Below are 20783 nucleotides of genomic sequence, written 5' to 3'. Positions count from 1 at the left end.
GATGAAAGGCTCTTGGTGCTGCAGCCAGGAGTCAGTGCTGTGCCTCTGAGGTGGGAGAGCCAACTTCAGGACACTGGTCTACAAGAGACCTCCCAGCTCCATGTAAAATCAAAGGGCGAAAATCTCTCAGAGATCTCCATCACAACACCAACAGCCAGCTTCACTCAATGACCAGCAAGCTACAGTGCTGGACACCCTACGCCAAACAACTAGCAAGGCAGGAACACAACCCCACCCATTAGCAGAGAGGCTGCCTAAAATCATAATAAGTCCACAGACACTCCAAAACACACCACCAGATGTGGACCTGCCCACCAGAAAGACAAGATCCAGCCTCATCCACCAGAACACAGGCACTAGTCCCCTCCACCAGGAAGCCTACACAACCCACTGAACCAAACTTAGCCACTGGCGAAAGACACCAAAAACAATGGGAACTACGAACCTGCAGCCTGCAAAAAGGAGACCCCAAACACAGTAAGATAACCAAAATGAGAAGACAGAAAAACACACAGCAGATGAAGGAGCAAGATAAAAACCCACCAGACCTAACAAATGAAGAGGAAATAGGCAGTCTACCTGAAAAAGAATTCAGAATAATGATAGTAAAGATGATCTAAAATCTTGGAAATAGAATAGAGAAAATGCAAGAAACATTTAACAAGGAACTAGAAGAACTAAAGATGAAACAAGCAATGATGAACAACACAATAAATGAAATTAAAAATACTCTAGATGGGATCAATAGCGGAATAACTGAAACAGAAGAACGGATAAGTGACCTGGAAGGTAAAATAGTGGAAATAACTACTGCAGAGCAGAATTAAGAAGAAAGAATGAAAAGAACTGAGGACAGTCTCAGAGACCTCTGGGACAACATTAAACACACCATTAAAAACACACAACATTAAAACACACCATTAAACACACAACATTAAAAACATTCGAATTATAGGGGTTCCAGAAGAAGAAGAGAAAAAGAAAGGGACTGAGAAAATATCTGAAGAGATTATAGTTTCTGCCTGCTGATGTAGGGGACACGAGTTCATGCCCTGGTCCGGGAAGACACCACATGCTGCAGAGCAGCTGGGCCCATGAGCCATGGCCGCTGAGCCTGTGCGTCTGGAGCCTGTGCTCTGCAACGGGAGAGGCCACAGCAGTGAGAGGCCCGTGTACCGCAAAAAAAAGAAAAAAAAAAAAGAAAAAAGAGAGATTATAGTTGAAAACTTCCCTAATATGGGAAAGGAATTAGTTAATCAAGTCCAGGAAGCACAGAGAGTCCCATACAGGATAAATCCAAGGAAAAACACACCAAGACACATATTAATCAAACTGTCAAAAATTAAATACAAAGAAACAAATTAAAGGCAGCAAGGGAAAAACAACAAATAACACACAAGGGAATCCCCATAAGGTTAACAGCTGATCTTTCAGCACAAACTCTGCAAGCCAGAAGGGACTGGCAGGACATATTTAAAGTTATGAAGGAGAAAAACCTACAACCAAGATTACTCAACCCAGCAAGGATCTCATTCACATTTCATGGAGAAATTAAAACCTTTACAGACAAGCAAAAGCTGAGAGAGTTCAGCACCACCAAACCAGCTTTACAACAAATGCTAAAGGACCTTCTCTAGGCAAGAAACACAAGAGAAGGAAAAGACCTACAATAACAAACCCAAAACACAATTAAGAAAATGGGAATAGGAACATACATATTGATAATTACCTTAAATGTAAATGGATTAAATGCTCCCACCAAAAGACACAGACTGGCTGAATGGATACAAGAACAAGAACCATATATATGCTGTCTACAAGAGACCCACTTCAGACCTAGAGACACATACAGACTGAAAGTGGGGGGATGGAAAAAGATATTTCATGCAAATGGAAATCAAAAGAAACCTGGAGTAGTAACTCTCATATCAGACAAAGTAGACTTTAAAATAAAGACTATTAGAAGAGACAAAGAAGGACACTACATAATGGTCAAGGGATTGACCCAAGAAGAAGATATAACAATTGTAAATATTCATGCACCCAACATAGGAGCACCTCAATACATAAGGCAAATACTAACAGGGGAAATCGACAGTAACACATTCATAGCAGGGGACTTTAACACCCCACTTTCACCCATGGACAGATCATCCAATATGAAAATAAATAAGGAAACACAAGCTTTAAATGATACATTAAACAAGATGGACTTAATTGATATTTATAGGACATTCCATCCAAAAACAACAGAATACACATTTTTCTCAAGTGCTCATGGAACATTCTCCAGGATAGATCATATCTTGGGTCACAAATATAGCCTTGGTAAATTTAAGAAAATTGAAATTGTACCAAGTATCTTTTTGGACCACAACACTATGAGACTAGATATCAATTACAGAAAAAGATCTGTAAAAAATACAAACACATGGAGGCTAAACAATACATTACTTAATAATGAAGTGATCACTGAAGAAATCAAAGAGGAAATCAAAAAATACCTAGAAACAAATGACAATGGAGACACAATGACGCAAAACCTATGGGATGCAGCAAAAGCAGTTCTAAGAGGTAAGTTTATAGCAATACAATCCTATCTTAAGAAACAGGAAACATCTCGAATAAATAACCTAAGCTTGCACCTAAAGCAATTAGAGAAAGAAGAACAAAAAAACCCCAAAGTTAGCAGAAGGAAAGAAATCATAAAGATCAGATCAGAAATAAATGAAAAAGAAATGAAGGAAACGATAGCAAAGATCAACAAAACTAAAAGCTGGTTCTTTGAGAAGATAAACAAAATTGATAAACCATTAGCCAGACTCATCAAGAAAAAAAGGGAGAAGACTCAAATCAATAGAATTAGAAATGAAAAAGGAGAAGTAACAACTGACACTGCAGAAATACAAAAGATCATGATAGATTACTACAAGCAACTCTATGCCAATAAAATGGACAACCTGGAAGAAATGGACAAATTCTTAGAAATGCACAACCTGCCAAGCCTGAATCAGGAAGAAACAGAAAATATGAACAGACCAATCACAAGCACTGAAGTTGAAACTGTGATTAAAAATCTTCCAACAAACAAAACCCCAGGACCAGATGGCTTTAGAGGCGAATTCTATCAAATATTTAGAGAAGAGCTAACACCTATCCTTCTTAAACTCTTCCAAAATATAGCAGAGGGAGGAACACTCCCAAACTCATTCTACGAGGCCACCATCTCCCTGATACCAAAACCAGACAAAGATGTCACAAAGAGAGAAAACTACAGGCCAATATCACTGATGAACATAGATGTAAAAATCCTCAACAAAATACTAGCAAACAGAATCCAACAGCACATTAAGAGGATCATACACCATGATCAAGTGGGGTTTATTCCAGGAATGAAAGGATTCTTCAATATACGCAAATAAATCAATGTGATAAACCATATTAACAAATTGAAGGAGAAAAACCATATGGTCATCTCAATAGATGCAGAGAAAGCTTTTGACAAAATTCAACACCATTTATGATAAAAAACCTCCAGAAAGTAGGCATACAGGGAAATTTCCTCAACAGAATAAAGGCCATATATGACAGACCCACAGCCAACATTGTCCTCAATGGTGAAAAACTGAAAGCATTTCCACTAAGATCAGGAACAAGACAAGGGTGCCCACTCTCACCACTCCTATTCAACAGAGTTTTGGAAGTTTTAGCCACAGCAATCAGAGAAGAAAAAGAAATAAAAGGAATCCATATCGGAAAAGAAGAAGTAAAGCTGTCACTGTTTGCAGATGACATGATACTATATATAGAGAATCCTAAAGATGCTACCAGAAAACTACTAGAGTTAATCAATGAATTCGGTAAAGTAGCAGGATACAAAATTAATGCACAGAAATCTCTGGCATTCCTATATACTAATGATGAAAAATCTGAAAATGAAATCAAGAAAACACTCCCATTAACCACTGCAACAAAAACAACAAAATATCTAGGAATAAACCTACTTAAGGAGACAAAAGACCTGTATGCAGAAAATTATAAGACACTGATGAAAGAAATTAAAGATGATACAAATAGATGGAGAGATATACCATGTTTTTGTATTGGAAGAATCAACATTGTGAAAATGACTCTACTACCCACAGCAATCTACAGATTGAATGCAATCCCTAACAAACTACCACTGGCATTTTTCACAGAACTAGAACAAAAAATTTCACAATTTGTATGGAAACACAAAAGACCCCGAATAGCCAAAGCAATCTTGAGAACGAAAAACGGAGCTGGAGGAATCAGGCTCCCTGACTTCTGACTATACTACAAAGCTACAGTAATGAAGACAGTATGGTACTGGCACAAAAACAGAAATATAGATTAATGGAACAGGATAGAAAGCCCAGAGATAAACCCACACACATATGGTCACCTTATCTTTGATAAAGGAGGCAAAAATGTACAGTGGAGAAAGGACAGCCTCTTCAATAAGTGGTGCTGGGGGGCTTCCCTGGTGGCGCAGCGGTTGAGAGTCCGCCTGCCGATGCAGGGGACACGGGTTCGTGCCCTGGTCTGAGAAGATCCCACATGCTGCGGAGCGGCTGGGGCTGTGAGCCATGGCCGCTGAGCCTGCGTGTCCGGAGCCTGTGCTCTGCAACGGGAAAGGCCACAACAGTGAGAGGTCTGTGTACCGCCAAAAAAAAAAAAAGAAAAAAAAGTGGTGCTGGGAAAACTGGACAGGTACATGTAAAAGTATGAGATTAGGTCACTCCCTAACACTATACAGAAAAAGAAGATCAAAATGGATTAAAGACCTAAATGTAAGGCCAGAAACTATCAAACTCTTAGAGGAACACATAGGGAGAACACTCTATGACATAAATCACAGCAAGAGCCTTTTTGACCCACCTCCTAGAGAAATGGAAATAAAAACAAAAATAAACAAATGGGACCTAATGAAACTGCAAAGCTTTTGCACAGCAAAGGAAACCATAAGGAAGACCAAAAGACAACCCTCAGAATGGGAGAAAATATTTGCAAATGAAGCAACTGACAAAGGATTAATCTTCAAAATTTACAAGCAGCTCAATAACAAAAAAACAAACAACCCAATCCAAAAATGGGTAGAAGACCTAAATAGACATTTCTCCAAAGAAGATATACAGACTGCCAACAAACACATGAAAGAATGCTCAACATCATTAATTATTAGAGAAATGCAAATCAAACTACAATGAGATATCATCTCACACCAGTCAGAAAGGCCATCATCAAAAAATCTACAAACAATAAATGCTGGAGAGGATGTGGAGAAAAGGGAACACTCTTGCACTGCTGGTGGGAATGTGAATTGGTACAGCCACTATGGAGAACAGTATGGAGGTTCCTTAAAAACTACAAATAGAACTACCATATGACCCAGCAATCTCACTACTGGGCATATACCCTGAGAAAACCATAATTCAAAAAGAATCATGTACCAAAATGTTCATTGCAGCTCTATTTACAATAGCCAGGAGATGGAAACAACCTAAGTTTCCATAATCGGATGAATGAATAAAGAAGATGTGGCACATATATACAAATGGAATATTACTCAGCCATAAAAAGTAACGAAATTGAGCTATTTGTAATGAAATGGATGGACCTAGAGTCTGTCATACAGAGTGAAGTAAGTCAGAAAGAGAAAGACAAATACCGTATGCTAATACATATATATGGAATTTAAGAAAAAAACCAAAATGTCATGAAGAACCTAGGGGTAAGACAGGAATAAAGACACAGACCTACTAGAGAACGGACTTGAGGATATGGGGAGGGGGAAGGGTAAGTTGTGATAAAGAGAGAGAGTGGCATGGGCATATATACACTACCAAACGTAAAATAGATAGCCGCATAGCACAGGGAGATCAGCTTGTTGCTTTGTGACCACCTGGAGGGGTGGGATAGGGAGGGTGGGAGGGAGGGAGACGCAAACGGGAAGAGATATGGGAACATATGTATATGTATAACTGATTCACTTTGTTATAAAGCAGAAACACACACACCATTGTAAAGCAATTCTACTCCAATAAAGATGTAAAAAATTAATTAATTAATTAAAAAATAGATAGGTCTGAGCTAGGTTGCTAGTATGGTGTTTTTGATTGCAACACCACCTTTTTATTGAACCAAATAAATTACGTCAAAAACCTGCACTTAAATTATAGTTATCTTAGCATATGGAGGTAAAACCCCTTTCATTATTAATTTATATTTGAAACCACTTGTTTAAATTATTTCTGATACTATATAGCATAGTAGATAACACCACAATTACAGAGAAACAATAATTAGGTACAATATAGTGATACAGGGATAAGAAATTCAAAGGGAGCAAAAGCTCCTTTTAACAAGGTCTGAATGGATGCATTAGAAATTATGGGGGTAGTTCCTTCTCCTAAGGCGTACATTTATTGGAGTAACAGCCAAGGAGACTGAGACAGTTGAACTGCCTTCTGAAAGGTTTCTTGAGGACTGGGTTATGGGATACACTTCAGGGAGCTGGATAAGAAGTTACCTGGATGAAAGTCCATCTGAAAAAATGTGGGGTGGCTTCTAAGGTGGGAGCGATGGCTGGGGAATTCTTTCTGCTTCAGCTGGTATACTCGGAACGCTGCTCTTTCCCCTCCTACCTCTGTGGTTTTGGAACACAGCCTCTTATTAGAGTAATGAGTTTTAAAAAGCAGGTGAGCAAACCAGTTTAAAATTTTTTCAACTTAGTATTTAGCTGAAGTTAAAAAAAAATGACTTGACAAATTAAAGGACTCTAAAGTGCATTACTAATGAAGTCCCTAAACTGTTAGTGGTGATGCTCTTCAGGAAACCTGTGGACGGTCAGCTCCACCTTCTCTTTTACTTCCACGCACCTCTTCATCTTTCTCTGGCTCGAAGCTCCTGACAAGATTTTTTAGTTCAGTGAGATAAGGACAGACTTTGGGGCAGAGTCTCGGGTAAGCATTCTAGCTCTGCAGTACTGTGTGACTCTGTGTAGGTTCCGCACCGCGGTTTCTTTATCTGAAATACTTCACTGGTAAGATCATTATCAAGGGCTCAGAAGCAGCTTGAGACATACGTGTGACCCTTGCCGTGTGGCTCTGCGAGAATGGCAGGCCCTGTACAGAGTCCGGAGTAGCTGTAATAATCTCTTCTTTCTCCCCGAGTCCAGGGCGTGGCCCACAGGTGAGCGCGGCTGACCTTCGGAGCACCCCAGGTATGCGTCCGCAGGTGAGCGCCCTCGCCCTCGTGGCTCCGGTCGAGACCCGAGGGCGAGCCGGGGCTCGCTGGGGATGGAGGAGGAGAGAGGGAAGAGGCGGGGGAGGAGAGAGAGAAGAGGCAGGAGAGGAGAGGGGGAGGGGAGAGGGGAGGGAGGAGCTGCCCGGAACGCTCCCGGCGGCCCCGCGCGCACGCTCCCGGCGGCACCGCGCGAGCGTGCTAGGCTGCTGCCCCGGCGGGACCAGGAGGCGGCGGCTGCTGTAGCGGCAGCGGCGACCACAGGCCGAACTCTCGGCGCTCTCGGGCGCTGGCTGGCGATTGGTCCAGAGAGGAGGGGGTGGTGGCAGCCCAAGTCAGCCGCTGCAGTGGCGGCGTCAGGTGAGAGCGCAAGCCGCAGAGACCGGGCGTGGCGGCTGCCGCACAGGGAGTCGGAGCCAAACTCACGGCGCGGCCCTGGGAGTCCCGGGAGGAAGGGACGAGGAAGCACTTGCAGAGGAGACGCCGGAGCAGAAGGGCGCCGGCGCTGAGCAGCCCCGAAGTTGTCTCTGTCGAGTCGCGCCGAGCCTGGGCATGCAAACGACGCCCCCGGGGGTCCGGTCGCCCCTCAGGAACCCGCCGAGCGCGCGCTTGCGGCCGGACGAGGGCGGGCGAGGGTGCCGAGCCGCGAGCGAACGCAGCAAAATGAGCGGCGAGGGCGACTACAACTTCAGACGGGTGGCGATCCGGCGGAAGTCCAACCCCTCCTACCTGCCTCCTGGGACCCCCCGGCCGTGGAGTCGGCCCTCGTCGCACCTGGAATGGGCCGAGACGGCCACGTTCAGGGGCCAGGCACCCGCAGACGCCCCAGGTAAGCGCCTCGGGAGGTAAGGGGTGGGCGGGGGTGTTGTCGCAGTTGATGGACAGCCGAGCGCCCTGCAGGTGCGCCCCGTCCACCGCAGCGGTGTGAACCAGTTCGGAAACCTTCCCAAGAGGGCTGCGCCGGGCCGCCCACCCACTTTACCTATTTTGTCCCTTCCCCCAAAGGTCCTTGGCGGGAGCGCGCCTGAGGCTGAACTATCAGTCCTGGAGGTCACTTACCAGGGAATTCCGGAAGTAAAGGATAACTCTTTTTTTTAAGTTTGATTAGGAATTAATAGCCTGTTTTCTAGATACTGAAGTTTAAGGTTTTTCGCTAAGTTGCTTTCGGCAGACCTTGTGAAGGACTAGTACAATAAATGCGGGAGGCCGATGTTCGTCCTGGTCCGGCCGCCTACCTGTTGAGTGACCTCGGACCAGTAATCCTGAGTGCTCCGGTTTTTCCTTTTGAAAAAGACGCTTGAGTATGAAAAGCTGTAGGTCTCTCAGAAGGAAACGTGTTCCTACTCTCAAGAAATTCAGTTTTTATTGTGGTTTTGTATTGATAAATTAAGATATCAGTAATGCGGTATTTTGAATTCTGAATTCTCCATCGACTCTTAGTCTTGGAAGAAATCCTCAAAATGATCTGTTGCAGCCCACAACTTCTTCGCTCTTTAAAGGCATTCTGTTCTCCCTAGGCGGGCTTGAAGCTACGTAGAACACATTAGGGATTTTTTTTCTTGAATTGCAAAACTTTTCTTTAACCCCCACCCACGGCTTTTGAGCTCCTATTGTGCCATAAGCAGAGGTGGCTTGTGTATAGACCAGTTATGAGGTAGAAACCTTATTTGAGTAGCAGAAATACAAATGCTTTTATTCACTTACACTCATTTTATTCTTATTAAGCAAAGCTGTTATGATGGTTTAACTGTGAAGTCTTGGAGCTTTAAAATTTTTTCTGTTCCGTCCTGAAGCTGTAGTATTTACTCATAGGACAGAAAAGCATGGTGGGTGATGAATTACAAATTTATAGCCACATTAGGTAAGGGCAGAAATAGTGATGTGAGAAAATATATAAACAAGTAATCGAATCACAATGCTTTAGGTCTCAATTTCCTCATCTTCGAAATGAAGACTCTGGTGAAATAATCTCTAAAATCTCTTCCCAGATTCACTCTAAAATGAGTAGAGGAGTGTTTTCTTCCTTTTAAGTGAAAATTCGTTACTTTGTTTTGAAGTTACTTATTTATGAATTTTTTGATTGTTTGAGCTACTCGATTTCTTTCTTTTTTATTTTTTTGTGGTACGCGGTCCTCTCACTGTTGTGGCCTCTCCCGTTGCGGAGCACAGGCTCCGGATGCGCAGGCTCAGCGGCCATGGCCCACGGGCCCAGCCGCTCCGCGGCATGTGGGACCTTCCCGGACCGGGGCACGAACCAATGTCCTCTGCATCGGCAGGCGGACTCTCAACCACTGCGCCACCAGGGAAGCCCTACTCGATTTCTTAATCATCAGCAGTTTTCAGTTGGAGGGTAAAGGGATCCAATTTCTTTACGTCATTATTTTACTGAAAATCTCGTACTTAGTTTCAAACTCTTTGAGTAGGTGAGCAAAAGATGAATTGCCTCCTAGAAGTAGGAGCGAGCAGTATAAATCATTTCTACAAGGCAGCTGTGCTTATGGAAGAGTCCTTTTTTCTTTTCTATTCTCTTTTTTCTACAGAGAAAATCCAGAACACTTTCTTTTTTTTTTTTTTTTGACAAGATGGAGGACCTAGCAATTACTTTTCTAATCTGTTAGGGTGTCTCAGTATTGTTTAAAAGAACTCAAAGTTCTTGTTGCCATTATTTTCAGGGTTGAAAATTAATTACTCAATCTTCCTAGGTATGATTATTCCTCTTTACCATGATGTAATCTATAGTATCTGTTGGAGAGTGACCTAATGTTTTGAAAAGTAGTCTGACACTATTGAGTGACCACACCCCATTCAATTTGGTGAGGTAAAAACATTTTAGAAATTGCTTCCTTCTTTGAATCTAATCTGCCTGCCTATTAAGTTTCATCCATTATCATTATCATTATATAAGTAGGATCATTATATAAGTAGGATCATTATATAAGTAGGATCATTATATAAGTAGGATATAAGTAGGATCATTATATAAGTAGGATATATAAGTAGGATCATTATATAAGTAGGATATATAAGTAGGATCCTCCCCTCATCAAAAAGTAAACCAGGTTTAAATTCCCAAGAAGTGCCAATTTACTCTGTAGTACCTAGAAAAGTATTTATATATGGAAACTACAACATTTAGACCCATTACATGTATAGTGGATGTTACTCATAATCGAAGTGTTACCTTCCCTCTTGAAGAAGGAACAAAAACTAAGAATTCAGTTTAGTGGTGTTGTGTTATATTCCATGACTGTGAAATCCATTATTTTTAGAGTTCTTTGCTTTTTCTCAAAAAAAAAAAAAAGAAAAAAAAAGAAAAGAAAGGGAAAGACAAAGAAAAAAGTCTACCAGCCACATCCTCCATATATATCTGAATGGCAATGTCCTCGTCTAGGTGAGGTAATTAAATTAAGACATAGGCTTTGGGGTCATATAGTGCCCAAGTTCAAGTCCTTATACTACCATTTTTATGAATTGAATCAAGTCTCTTAATTTCTCAATTTCTTCATCTGGACAATGGAGATAACAGTACTTTATAAGATTGTGGGGAGAATAAAGTAAGATTATATAGATAAATGGCTGGCACAAAACAAGTATGCAGGTTAGAATCATAACAAGGAGTCATTATCCGTTTCTGTTTCCCAAAATGTCTGGCACTAGGACTGGCACATAAGAGACACTGTAAATACTTGTTGGATGAATGAAAATCCTTCCCCTGTGGTGTTCATAATAGCTACTGTTTATTGAGTGCATTTTCTATATCTAAGAACTGTGCTTTGTGATACATACACACCTGAATATGTTTGTGTATGAATTTATTTCACAGCAATTTTAATAGGTAGGTAGTATTATGCCCATTTTCCAGATAAAGAAATTGAGGCACAGAAAGTTTTACTAACTTGCTTGGAATCGTAAACTGGTACTTGTTTAGCTAGATTCAAATTCAAGTGTGCCTGGCATTAAAGGCAGTGCTCTTACCACACATCACATAAAGCATATAATTCCTTTATGGTAAGAACATACATTTAAAGGGATATTTTATACACACACAGGATGAAAATTTTGTCACTTTGTGTATGTGTGTGTGGTTTTTTTTTTTTGGGGGGGGTCCAGCTTTTTTCTGTGCCTTTCCCTTTTTTCTTTTCTGTAGTCTGAATATCTGAGACCCTTGGCTGGGGGAGAGTTTGTCTATTGAATATCACTGAAGATATCTTATTTCCTCAGTTATTCCTTCGTTTTATGGGAATCCTGAAGGATCTTTATTGAAGATGCCTTTCTTTATAAAATATGTTTGTTTCTACTTCCAACCCATGACCACTTTGATTAGCCAAGCATTTCTTTGACTTGAAGAAGGTGTAAATTTAGTTCAGGTTTGCTAAGGGGAGATCAGCATTGTTGTCATTAATTTTTCCACTTTGGATTAGTGTAGGTCTGCAGACTTTCTTATCAGTTGGCTTGGATGGAAGGCAGATTTTTCCTACACCATCCTTTTATCCAAGGTGTAGCCTCTTCAGTATGGGTCCCAGGTTCAGTCCTTTCCCATTTCACAAGCTCAAGGCCCATGTCTCCCCTTCCACTGCAAGAGCTGCAGTTCCTGGGCTCTAGGTTCCCCCACTAGAGTTTAGGTTTATTGTTCTTTTTCTTTTTTTCTCTTGTCCTTGGGAATCTCCTTTATTTTCTTATGATTTCAGCAGTACATTTAAAAGTATATCTGTTGTAATTTATTCAGCATCTGGGTGCTTCGTGGTGAAGGACTTTTTACACTATTTGTGCAGACTTTCTATAAGTAGAATTCCTTTTTCCAATTCTCACCATGGTTAGAATACTCGATTTTCAACACATACTCCAATATCCTGAGCACTTTTTTTTTTTTTTTTTTTTTTTTTTGTGGTACGCAGGCCTCTCACTGTTGTGGCCTCCCCCCAGCACAGGCTCTGGACACGCAGGCCCAACGGCCATGGCTCACGGGCCCAGCCACTCCGTGGCACGTGGGATCTTCCTGGTTCGGGGCACGAACCTGTGTCCCCTGCATCGGCAGGCGGACCCCCAACCACTGCGCCACCAGGGAAGCCCCCTGAGCACTTTTTGAGAACTAATTTTACCTTTGTTGGAGGAGGAGGGATGAAGATTTGGGTTATACCAATAAGAGTAATTACTGTTTATTGAATGCTGATTCTGAACCAGGACTATATGTATATTACTTATTCTTATGACAACGCTGCAAGATAGATGGTATTATCATTTTAGAGAAAAAGAAAAACCAAGTTGCAGTGCTCTACAACCAGCCTAAGCTTCGGAGATAGGATTTGAACCAGGTCTCTCTGGCTTCAGTACTCACATGCTTATAATACTAGTTCTTAAGGTTTCCCAGGGCTTTGGAGGCAAAGCCTCCATATAACATATATGTGTTTCATATACGTTAGGGCTAATATTGTTTGTAACATTAATGAATGCATATTATATTTGAAACAGTGATCTAAACACAATTTATCTAAAGATTTATAATAAAATGGTGATGTTAATTTCATCAGTGATTCTTAGAAGCTGCTTAAGATGGACTTTGAAATAGGAAAGTCCTTCAGAGAATCAGGAACCAGGAAGTTTTCTTATTTCTTGGAAGGCCAAGAGCAGTTTAAAGAGTAGTCAGTCGTCTTTCAATGAATAGCCATGTAAACTTGTGAACCTAGGAACATTGAGAGACTTTTAATCCACAATCACCTATTTGCTTGCATTCCTTTCCTCTACTGAGAAAAACTCAGGGTCATGGATCTAACTGGTGACAGAGAAGAGGACCTGGACTTATTGGGGTAGGAATTAGGGGTTGGCCCAAGGCCATTAGCTCTGTACTTAAAGGGCACGTGGATTCAATCTTGGTGTAGTCAGGGTAACCCTCTTGTTAGGGATTAATTCAGCTGGTGATTTGAAGTTGAAGCCAGTGCTCATTTACCATTCTGTAAATCCTAAGGCCCTTTAGAATTATGCTAAATCTACTCTGTCTGTGCTCTATAAATGGAACAACAGAGCCTGGTGACAGTACGTTTGTTTACAACATGGTTTACTGAATATTTTAAGCCCTACTGCTCCAAAAAAAATATTCCTTTCAAAATATCACTGCTCATTGACAATGCACTTGGTCACGCAAGAGCTCTGATGGAGATGTACAACCAGATTCATGTTTTCATGCCTGCTGCCACAACATCCATTCTGCAGCCCATGGATCAAGGAGTCATTTCTTCTTCTTTTTAAATTAATTAATTTAATTTAATTAATTGGCTGTGCAGTGTGGCTTGTGGGACCTTAGTTCCCCGACCAGGGATTGAACCTGCACCCTCATCAGTGAAAGTGCAGAGTCCTAACCACTGGACCACCAGGGAATTCCCCAAGGAGTCATGTCAACTTTCAAGTCTTATTATTTAAGAAATGCATTTTATAAGGCTATCATAGATAGTGATTCCTCTGATGGATCTGGGTAAAGTCAATTGAAAATCTTCTGAAAAGGATTCACCATTTTAGATGCCATTAAGAACATTTGTGATTCATGAGAAGAGGTCAGAATACCAACATTCACAGCAATTTGGGAGAACTTGATTCCAGCGCTCATGGATGACTTTGAGGGGTTCAAGTCTTCAGTGGAAGTAACAAGAGAATTAGAGTGGAAATTGAGCCTGGAGATGTGACTGAGTTGCTGCAGTCTCATAGTAAAACTTGAATGGATGAAGAATCACTTCTTATGGATGACTAAAGAAACTGGTTTCTTGAGATGGACTCTACTCCCAGTGAAGATGCTGTGAAGGTTGTTGAAATGACAACAAAGAGTTAGAATATGATCAATACATAGACTGAGTTGATAAAGCAGTGGTAGGGTTTGAGATTGACTCCAATTTTGAAAGAAGTTCCACTGTGGGTAAAATGCTATCAAACAGCATTGCATGCTACGGAGAAATCGTTTATGAAAGGAAGAGTCAATTGAAGTCAGCAAACTTCATTGTCTTATCTTTAAGAAATTGTCACAGGCACTCCAGCCTCACCCTGATTAGTCAGAAGCCATCAGCATCGAGGCAAGACCCTCCACCTTGCAAAATGATTACGACTTGCTGAAGGCTCAGATGATGGTTAGCATTTTTTAGAAATAAAGTATTTTTAAATTTTTTATTTATTTTTTGGCTGCGTTGGGTCTTTGTTGCTCCTTGTTGGCTTTCTCTAGTTGCAGTGAGCGGGGGCTGCTCTTTGCCGCGGTGCGCAGGCTTCTCATTGTGGTGGCTTCTCCTTGTGGAGCGCAGGCTCTAGGTGCATGGGCTTCAGTAGTTGCAGCATGCGGGTCAGTAGTTGCATCACATGGGCCCTAGAGCACACGGACTTCAGTAGTTGTGGTGCGTGGGCTCAATAGTTGGGGCACGTGGGCTCGGGCGAGGGGGCTTCAGCAGTTGTGGCTCACGAGCTCTAGAGTGCAGTCTCAGTAGTTGTGGCGCATGGGCTTAGTTGCTCCGCAGCATGTGGGATCTTCCCGGACCAGGGCTCGAACCCGTGTCCCCTGCATTGGCAGGCGGATTCTTAACCACTGCACCACCAGGGAAGTCCAATAACGTATTTTTAAAGTAAGGTATGTACAGTGTTTGGAAATGTAATACTGTTGCACACTTAATAGACTGTAGTGTACTGTAGGCATAGTTTTTATGTACTGGAAAACCAAAAAATTGTGACTTGCTTTATTACAATATTCACTTTAGTGCAGTGACCTGGAACTGAACCGCAATATCTCCAAGGTTTGCCTGAAAATTCTTTTCTACATGCATTTGCTGGAAAGTTGATTGAAAAAGGATTTAAACATAATGCATTTAATTTTTATGGATGTGAGTATTGTGTGTGAGATTCAGTAGGTTTAGACACAAACTCATGAATCTGTATTTTTTAAAAGTATATCAGATAATTCTGATAATCAGCTTGGTTTCCAAATGCCATCCTACCAACTGCATCAAAATTACTTGGAGTGCTAATTAAAAACCAGCAGTACCTTAGATAGAATGAGTCAGAATCTCCAGGGGGTAGGGTTAGCTGTATTTTTGACAAGAGCCCCAGATGATTCTGATGTGCAACCAACTTCATCAACTACTGTGCATTTCCAAGCTAGGGTAAACCCCACCTTTGGTCCTGAGCCCAGACAACCAATATTTTTTAGGTGCAAGGCAAAGAATGATATAGATTGTCCCTCAACTAACACATCATATTGGCCCTCTGTATTTTTGGCAAACTTTTTGCCCATTTCCGGTTGGTTTCTAATTGTATTTTTTACATTTGGTATACTATTTTGCTTGGTTCTTTTTTCTCGACTTAACCCGTTAAGTTGAAGTAGACTTTAATTTATGCTGATAGACAATTTATATACGACTGGAGTATCTGACGTGAACACAAGTGACCTTTCATTTCAGTCTTGGTTTCTTAGTGTCCTTTATTGCTGCCCTCTCTTTCTTTCCGAATCTGGAGGATGAATCCACTCCTCATTTCACAGGCTCCTTGTCCTACACCTCCACTTCTCTCCAAAGGAGGTCTTGCAAGACTTTAAACTTTGATATTCTCTGGAGCTTTCTTCCTTAAACTGCTACATATACTTCCATTGCTGCCTCCGCTTCTTCATCCCCTCATCCCATCCTTCTCCCTACTTCCTTTTCTTGGTCTAGGCTGGCTTCTGTTCTAAACTTGATCAGTGTTCTAAGTCAGCAGTGAATTCCTACGTATCATCCAGTAGCCTGTTTGTAGTCCTTATTGTTTTTTTTGTTTTTGGCCGTGCGGCGAGGCTTCCCTGACCAGTGAAAGCGCCGAGTCCTAACCACTGGACCGCCAGGGAATTCTGCGGTCCTTATTCATAATTTCTGGGTGGTATTTCCTTCTTTTTTCTTTTTTTGGCCATGCCACGTGACTTGTGGGATCTTAGTTCCCCAACCAGGGGTCGAACCCGCGATGTTGGCAGTGAAAGGGCAGAGTCCTAACTACTGGACCGCCAGGGAATTCCCGGTATTTGCTTCTTTTTTTTTTTTTTTTAAACTATTTGCTTCTTTTTAAAGCTCTTTTCTTGGTCCTGATTTTCATACTTCAACTGGATCTCCAAGTTTATTCCTTTGACTAGGTCATTTTTCTCCTTTCTCTCCTCCGGCATTCCCATTATTTCCTGCCACCTCTTACTTGGTGGTGTCATCCACCCTCTGGGCTTCTTTCTCTTTCTCTTTACTGCTGAATAAATGTAAATGTCCTAAGGGTACCAAATTGCAGCTCCTTTTTCTGCTGCAATCTAGCCCATCCTCCTGACTTTCTTGGAGGAATTATTAACCTTGCTTTTGTTAGACTTCAAAGTTTATTTTAAATCTGCTCTTCCCTCTTATCTACTTGCTACCGAGTTAGCCACCCAGTTATTGATTCTTCTTCATTTCATGATGGTGGCCTTTGTCTTATTTCAGGGCACTTCTCCCACCAGCTATCCACGTTACATCGCCCCCCTCCCCCAATTAATTTTCTTAAATCTGGGTATTGTTCATCTCCTTCCCATGGTCAAAGCTTTCTATGCCTCCTAACTGCCTGTTATTGATGTTTATAATGGAGTACTCTATATCCACTTTAGTGACTTTGGTTAAACCTTTACCAGTAACCCTTCAGTATAGAAATGGACCTTTCAAAATTCATACAAACATTTAATCTTATTTGAACTATTCAATATTAAACCTAGAATAATCATGCATTAGTCATGCTTTAGGTGTGTGTGTGTGTGTGTGTGTGTGTGTGTTTTCAGGAATAAATTTGGCATTGTTTGTAGAGCATTGTCCAGAATTAGTCATCTGTCCTTGGAATGCAGTTAATAGTGGGTGGACATTAGCACCAGTAAGTACTCTTAGAGCCCATAATCTGTTTTGTATTATTGCCTCACTTATGCAGGAACAGAGTGAATACAAACCCAACCTCTGTGCCCCTCTCATACACATACCCACTCACTGGAATTAAACTGTCAACTTCACCAACTGCTGCATCTGCAGAAACCAGGGAGCTGCTTCCGTTCTGGGGACTGCACTGAGCTGCAGTGAAGCCTTGCTGCAGACAGGTATCTAGTCTGCTCTGCAAGGCTGGGTTGTTCACTGGGGCCTCTGGCAGAATTTTGTGTTAGGACACATGTTAATAAGTAGCCTTTAAAAGTGCCATGACTTTACCATATGTTATTTGTATTTTTAAAATATATGCTAGTGAGTATGTTTAGGAGGTGAAAAGTCAGTATGTAGAGCCAAATAAATTATAAGATACCCCAGCTGAAGAATACGCTTATAGTTTCAAGTGCAGTGTAGTATAATGTATGGGAAGTTATCAAATTATAGACGAATTCAGTTAAAATTAATTACTAAACACCACTTGTAGAAAAATACAACTTTTAAACAAAGTCATCTTTATTTCCTCTGCAGAAAATTGACTAACATGTAACATTTCTTTTCCTAAAACATGCTACCTTACCTTAATGGTGTCATATTGATGATGAACCAATATTGATAAGTGATGTTGGGAATCCAAAGATGAATGGAACAAATTTCCATCCTAGAAGGGGGATATGATGTATAATAAACACCAGGGTATAAGGTCACATTGGGTGTAAGAACAGTGATCAGAGTGATCATATTTCAGAGGAAGGCACTTTTTTTTTTTTTGCGGTACGCGGGCCTCTCACTGTTGTGGCCTCTCCCGTTGCGGAGCACAGGCTCCAGACGCGCAGGCTCAGCGGCCATGGCTCACGGGCCCAGCTGCTCCGCGACATGTGGGATCTTCCCGGACTGGGGCACGAACCCGTGTCCCCTGCATCGGCGGGTGGACTCTCAACCACTGTGCCACCAGGGAAGCCCGGAAGGCACGTTTTTAACTGTGCTGCGTCTTCACTTTGAGGAGGACTGCACATCTGACTCGTGCCTTTGGAGTTACCCATGAGCCCGTGTGCTGGTTCATGCATCTGATTGGAGCACCTTCCTGCTGACACAAGCTGAAAATCCATGGCAGGCTGGAAAAACAAATCTACCCACAGGTTCCATTCAGAGCCATTAGCCAATTAATTCCATCAGTATCTCTGTGTTCTCTTTGCAGACCCTTATGCCTTCATTATAAATTTTCCTTCCTAAGACCCCACTAAAGCTGGATCTTTCAATCCTTCAACAAGTGTTTCAGTGTTTACTATGGACCAGGCAGTTGTGTTGGGACCTAGAAATCAAGGTGAGAAGAATACACACTAGTGGTTTAGAGTGTGGGCTCTGGAGTTGGACTGGCTGGGTTTGAATTCTTCTCTAGTAATTAACTGGGTGACTTGGAACTCTTTGACTCAGTTTCCTCATCTATAAAATGATAACATGATATATTACCTACATTGTGGAGTTGTCGGAAGAATAAAAATATTATTGTTTTTAAAGGGCTTAGAACAGTGCTTGGGAAATGTTCAAATAATAACTTTCGGTGTTTTTGTTAGGATTAACACAAATACTACTCTCACAGTTCCGGTTTCCTTTTTCATCTTATGTGTATCTCTGATCTAGCGCTGTCTCTCTGGATTGTGATTGGTTGTTTACACTTGTACCTACTGAGTACAAGTTACTGCCCAAGGTACAAGCTCTTTTAGGCACATACTTTCCCACCCCCTTTTATCCACTTCCTGCCTAGTCTTTTCCTCCCCTTAGTTCCTGCCAGAACTGCCTTTTACTGCTGGCCTCTCTCCTCAGTATTTCCTCCTCTGCTGTCTTGAGCCCCACTTTTATGTCAGACTTCCTCAGAGCCTTAATTGCATCACAGAACCACACCCTGCCTCTCTTTCCTGACTGAAGCCTGGCTCTCACCTTTAATGCTGGTTCCCTGGTGACTCAAGTGGCAGTTGATCTTCCACAGTCCACATAGCTGCTGGTCAGGACCTGTGGTCAGCTCTCTCTTAGCTTTTCCTGACATTTGTCTTCTACCCTCCTGGAAAAAAATCCTCCTGCATTCACTCTTGCCAGCCACCTCAACTTCTTCACTAAATTTCTCCTTGTTTTTCCTGTGCCTGTCCCACCAGTCCCTAACTTGAGTCATCCATTGCCATTGCTCCTCAAGGGCCCCTCAGAGTCCACTCAAGGGCTCAGTAAATATTGTCAACAGAAGAACCCCAAACTAGCTTGGCATATCTTGCTTCAACATAAGAATTTTCTGACAATGCTGAAAGAATATGGAATTGGTTTCCTTTGGTGGTTGTGAGTTCCTTATTAATGAGGATATTCAAGGAGAGGCAAGATGCCTTCGTGGCTATAGAGGAGACAGAATGTCAGATGTAACCTTTTCTGACCAGTAATCCCAGCCTGCACACTAAATTATTCTGTCAGTGGTCTCAGCTGTCCTGTGTCTGCACCATTCATGTTCTCCTATCAGCAATATGTGCTAGTTTTGTGCAGGGGTGTATTATGAGGAAAGGCGTGGGAATAGTGTACTTTGTTCTCCTTGAGATTTCATGGACTAGATATCCCTTTTAGTGTAACAGTTCTTATTATTCCTGGCATCCTTTCTGATGCTGTTATATGTCTTGATTCGAGAGTATACTGGAGTTTGTAGGCCCTGGGTTGCTCCTCCACTGAAAGGCCTCAGAATGCTTCGTCATGTTGTCAGGAGTTTCATTATCTTATACCTATCACTTACCATTCCAGGTGTCCTCTCCTTGAACAGTCTTTTTTTTTCTTTGCCTGTTATTTCTCAGTATTAGGACTTGGCTTTTAAGGTCAAAACTTCTAATAGTGCTCCTTTCTTCTGCCCATCTCTAAAGGGCATACTTTAAAAAGCAATCTGACATGTAGAAACTAGGCATGATCAGAAGCAAGATTTTAATTTCCAGCTCTCATACAAAAAGATGAGATTGTAGAACATCTGAGACCTGAAGCATCACTGTATTGTTTTCTGTCTCTTAATGTATTTCATAAAATCTAAAATATTTTATCAAGTCTTTTTAACATTTTAACATCTCTGAAATTGGGATGCTTTTTTCAGTTGGTGCTGGTTAAAAAATTGTGAGACATTGAAATATAGACTGGCCTAAATTTTAAAACATAACTGTAAAATATTTACTGCCTCTGAATAGTAGCAAAGATTATGAATTTGTGGAATATATAACTGAAAACATTGACTAACATCCCCACCCCCCTTCTCTAAACCCAAACATACTATGTGTGATTATATCTTCTATATCTGTGACTACTCCTTCAGCCTCTTAATTATAATTAACAATCATAAGAGTCAAAATAATAATAGCTATCATTTATTGAGCAATTACTTTTTTGGTCAGACGTCCTAAGTGCTTTACATGCATAAACTCAATCATCACTAGTAAGATCTGTGATCCACATTATACAGAAGAGGAACCAGAAGTCCAGACAGATTAAATAATTTGTCCAAGTTTACCTGGCTGGGGAGCCAGGATTTTAAACGCAGGGTCTTAACCCATGTACTTTCCTACCTCCCATAAATTTCTTATTGCCAGTTTTTTTTTTTTTTTT

At 41.5% G+C, this 20783-nt stretch overlaps 1 protein-coding gene across 3 annotated transcripts in view; it reads left to right on the top strand.

Moving 5' to 3' along the window:
- The first annotated feature begins 7161 nt into the window (after positions 1 to 7161).
- Positions 7162 to 20783, top strand: part of FGD4 (FYVE, RhoGEF and PH domain containing 4) — a 197019-nt gene continuing 183397 nt past the window's right edge. The window contains exon 1 of one of the 3 annotated variants that reach the window (XM_060306019.2): positions 7162 to 7215. Coding sequence is in view for 1 of the 3 variants with exons in the window: in XM_060306013.2 (XP_060161996.1) it covers positions 7819 to 8095 (277 nt within the window). In the remaining 2 variants the exon portion in view is untranslated. Of the gene's footprint in view, positions 7216 to 7507; positions 8096 to 20783 lie in introns of those variants that run through there. The other 2 variants (XM_060306013.2, XM_060306017.2) reach the window with 2 other exon arrangements.

The sequence above is a fragment of the Globicephala melas genome, chromosome 10 (genome assembly GCF_963455315.2).
Source record: "Globicephala melas chromosome 10, mGloMel1.2, whole genome shotgun sequence".
Taxonomy (NCBI): domain Eukaryota; kingdom Metazoa; phylum Chordata; class Mammalia; order Artiodactyla; family Delphinidae; genus Globicephala; species Globicephala melas.
This window is presented reverse-complemented; position numbering and strand designations above follow the sequence as displayed.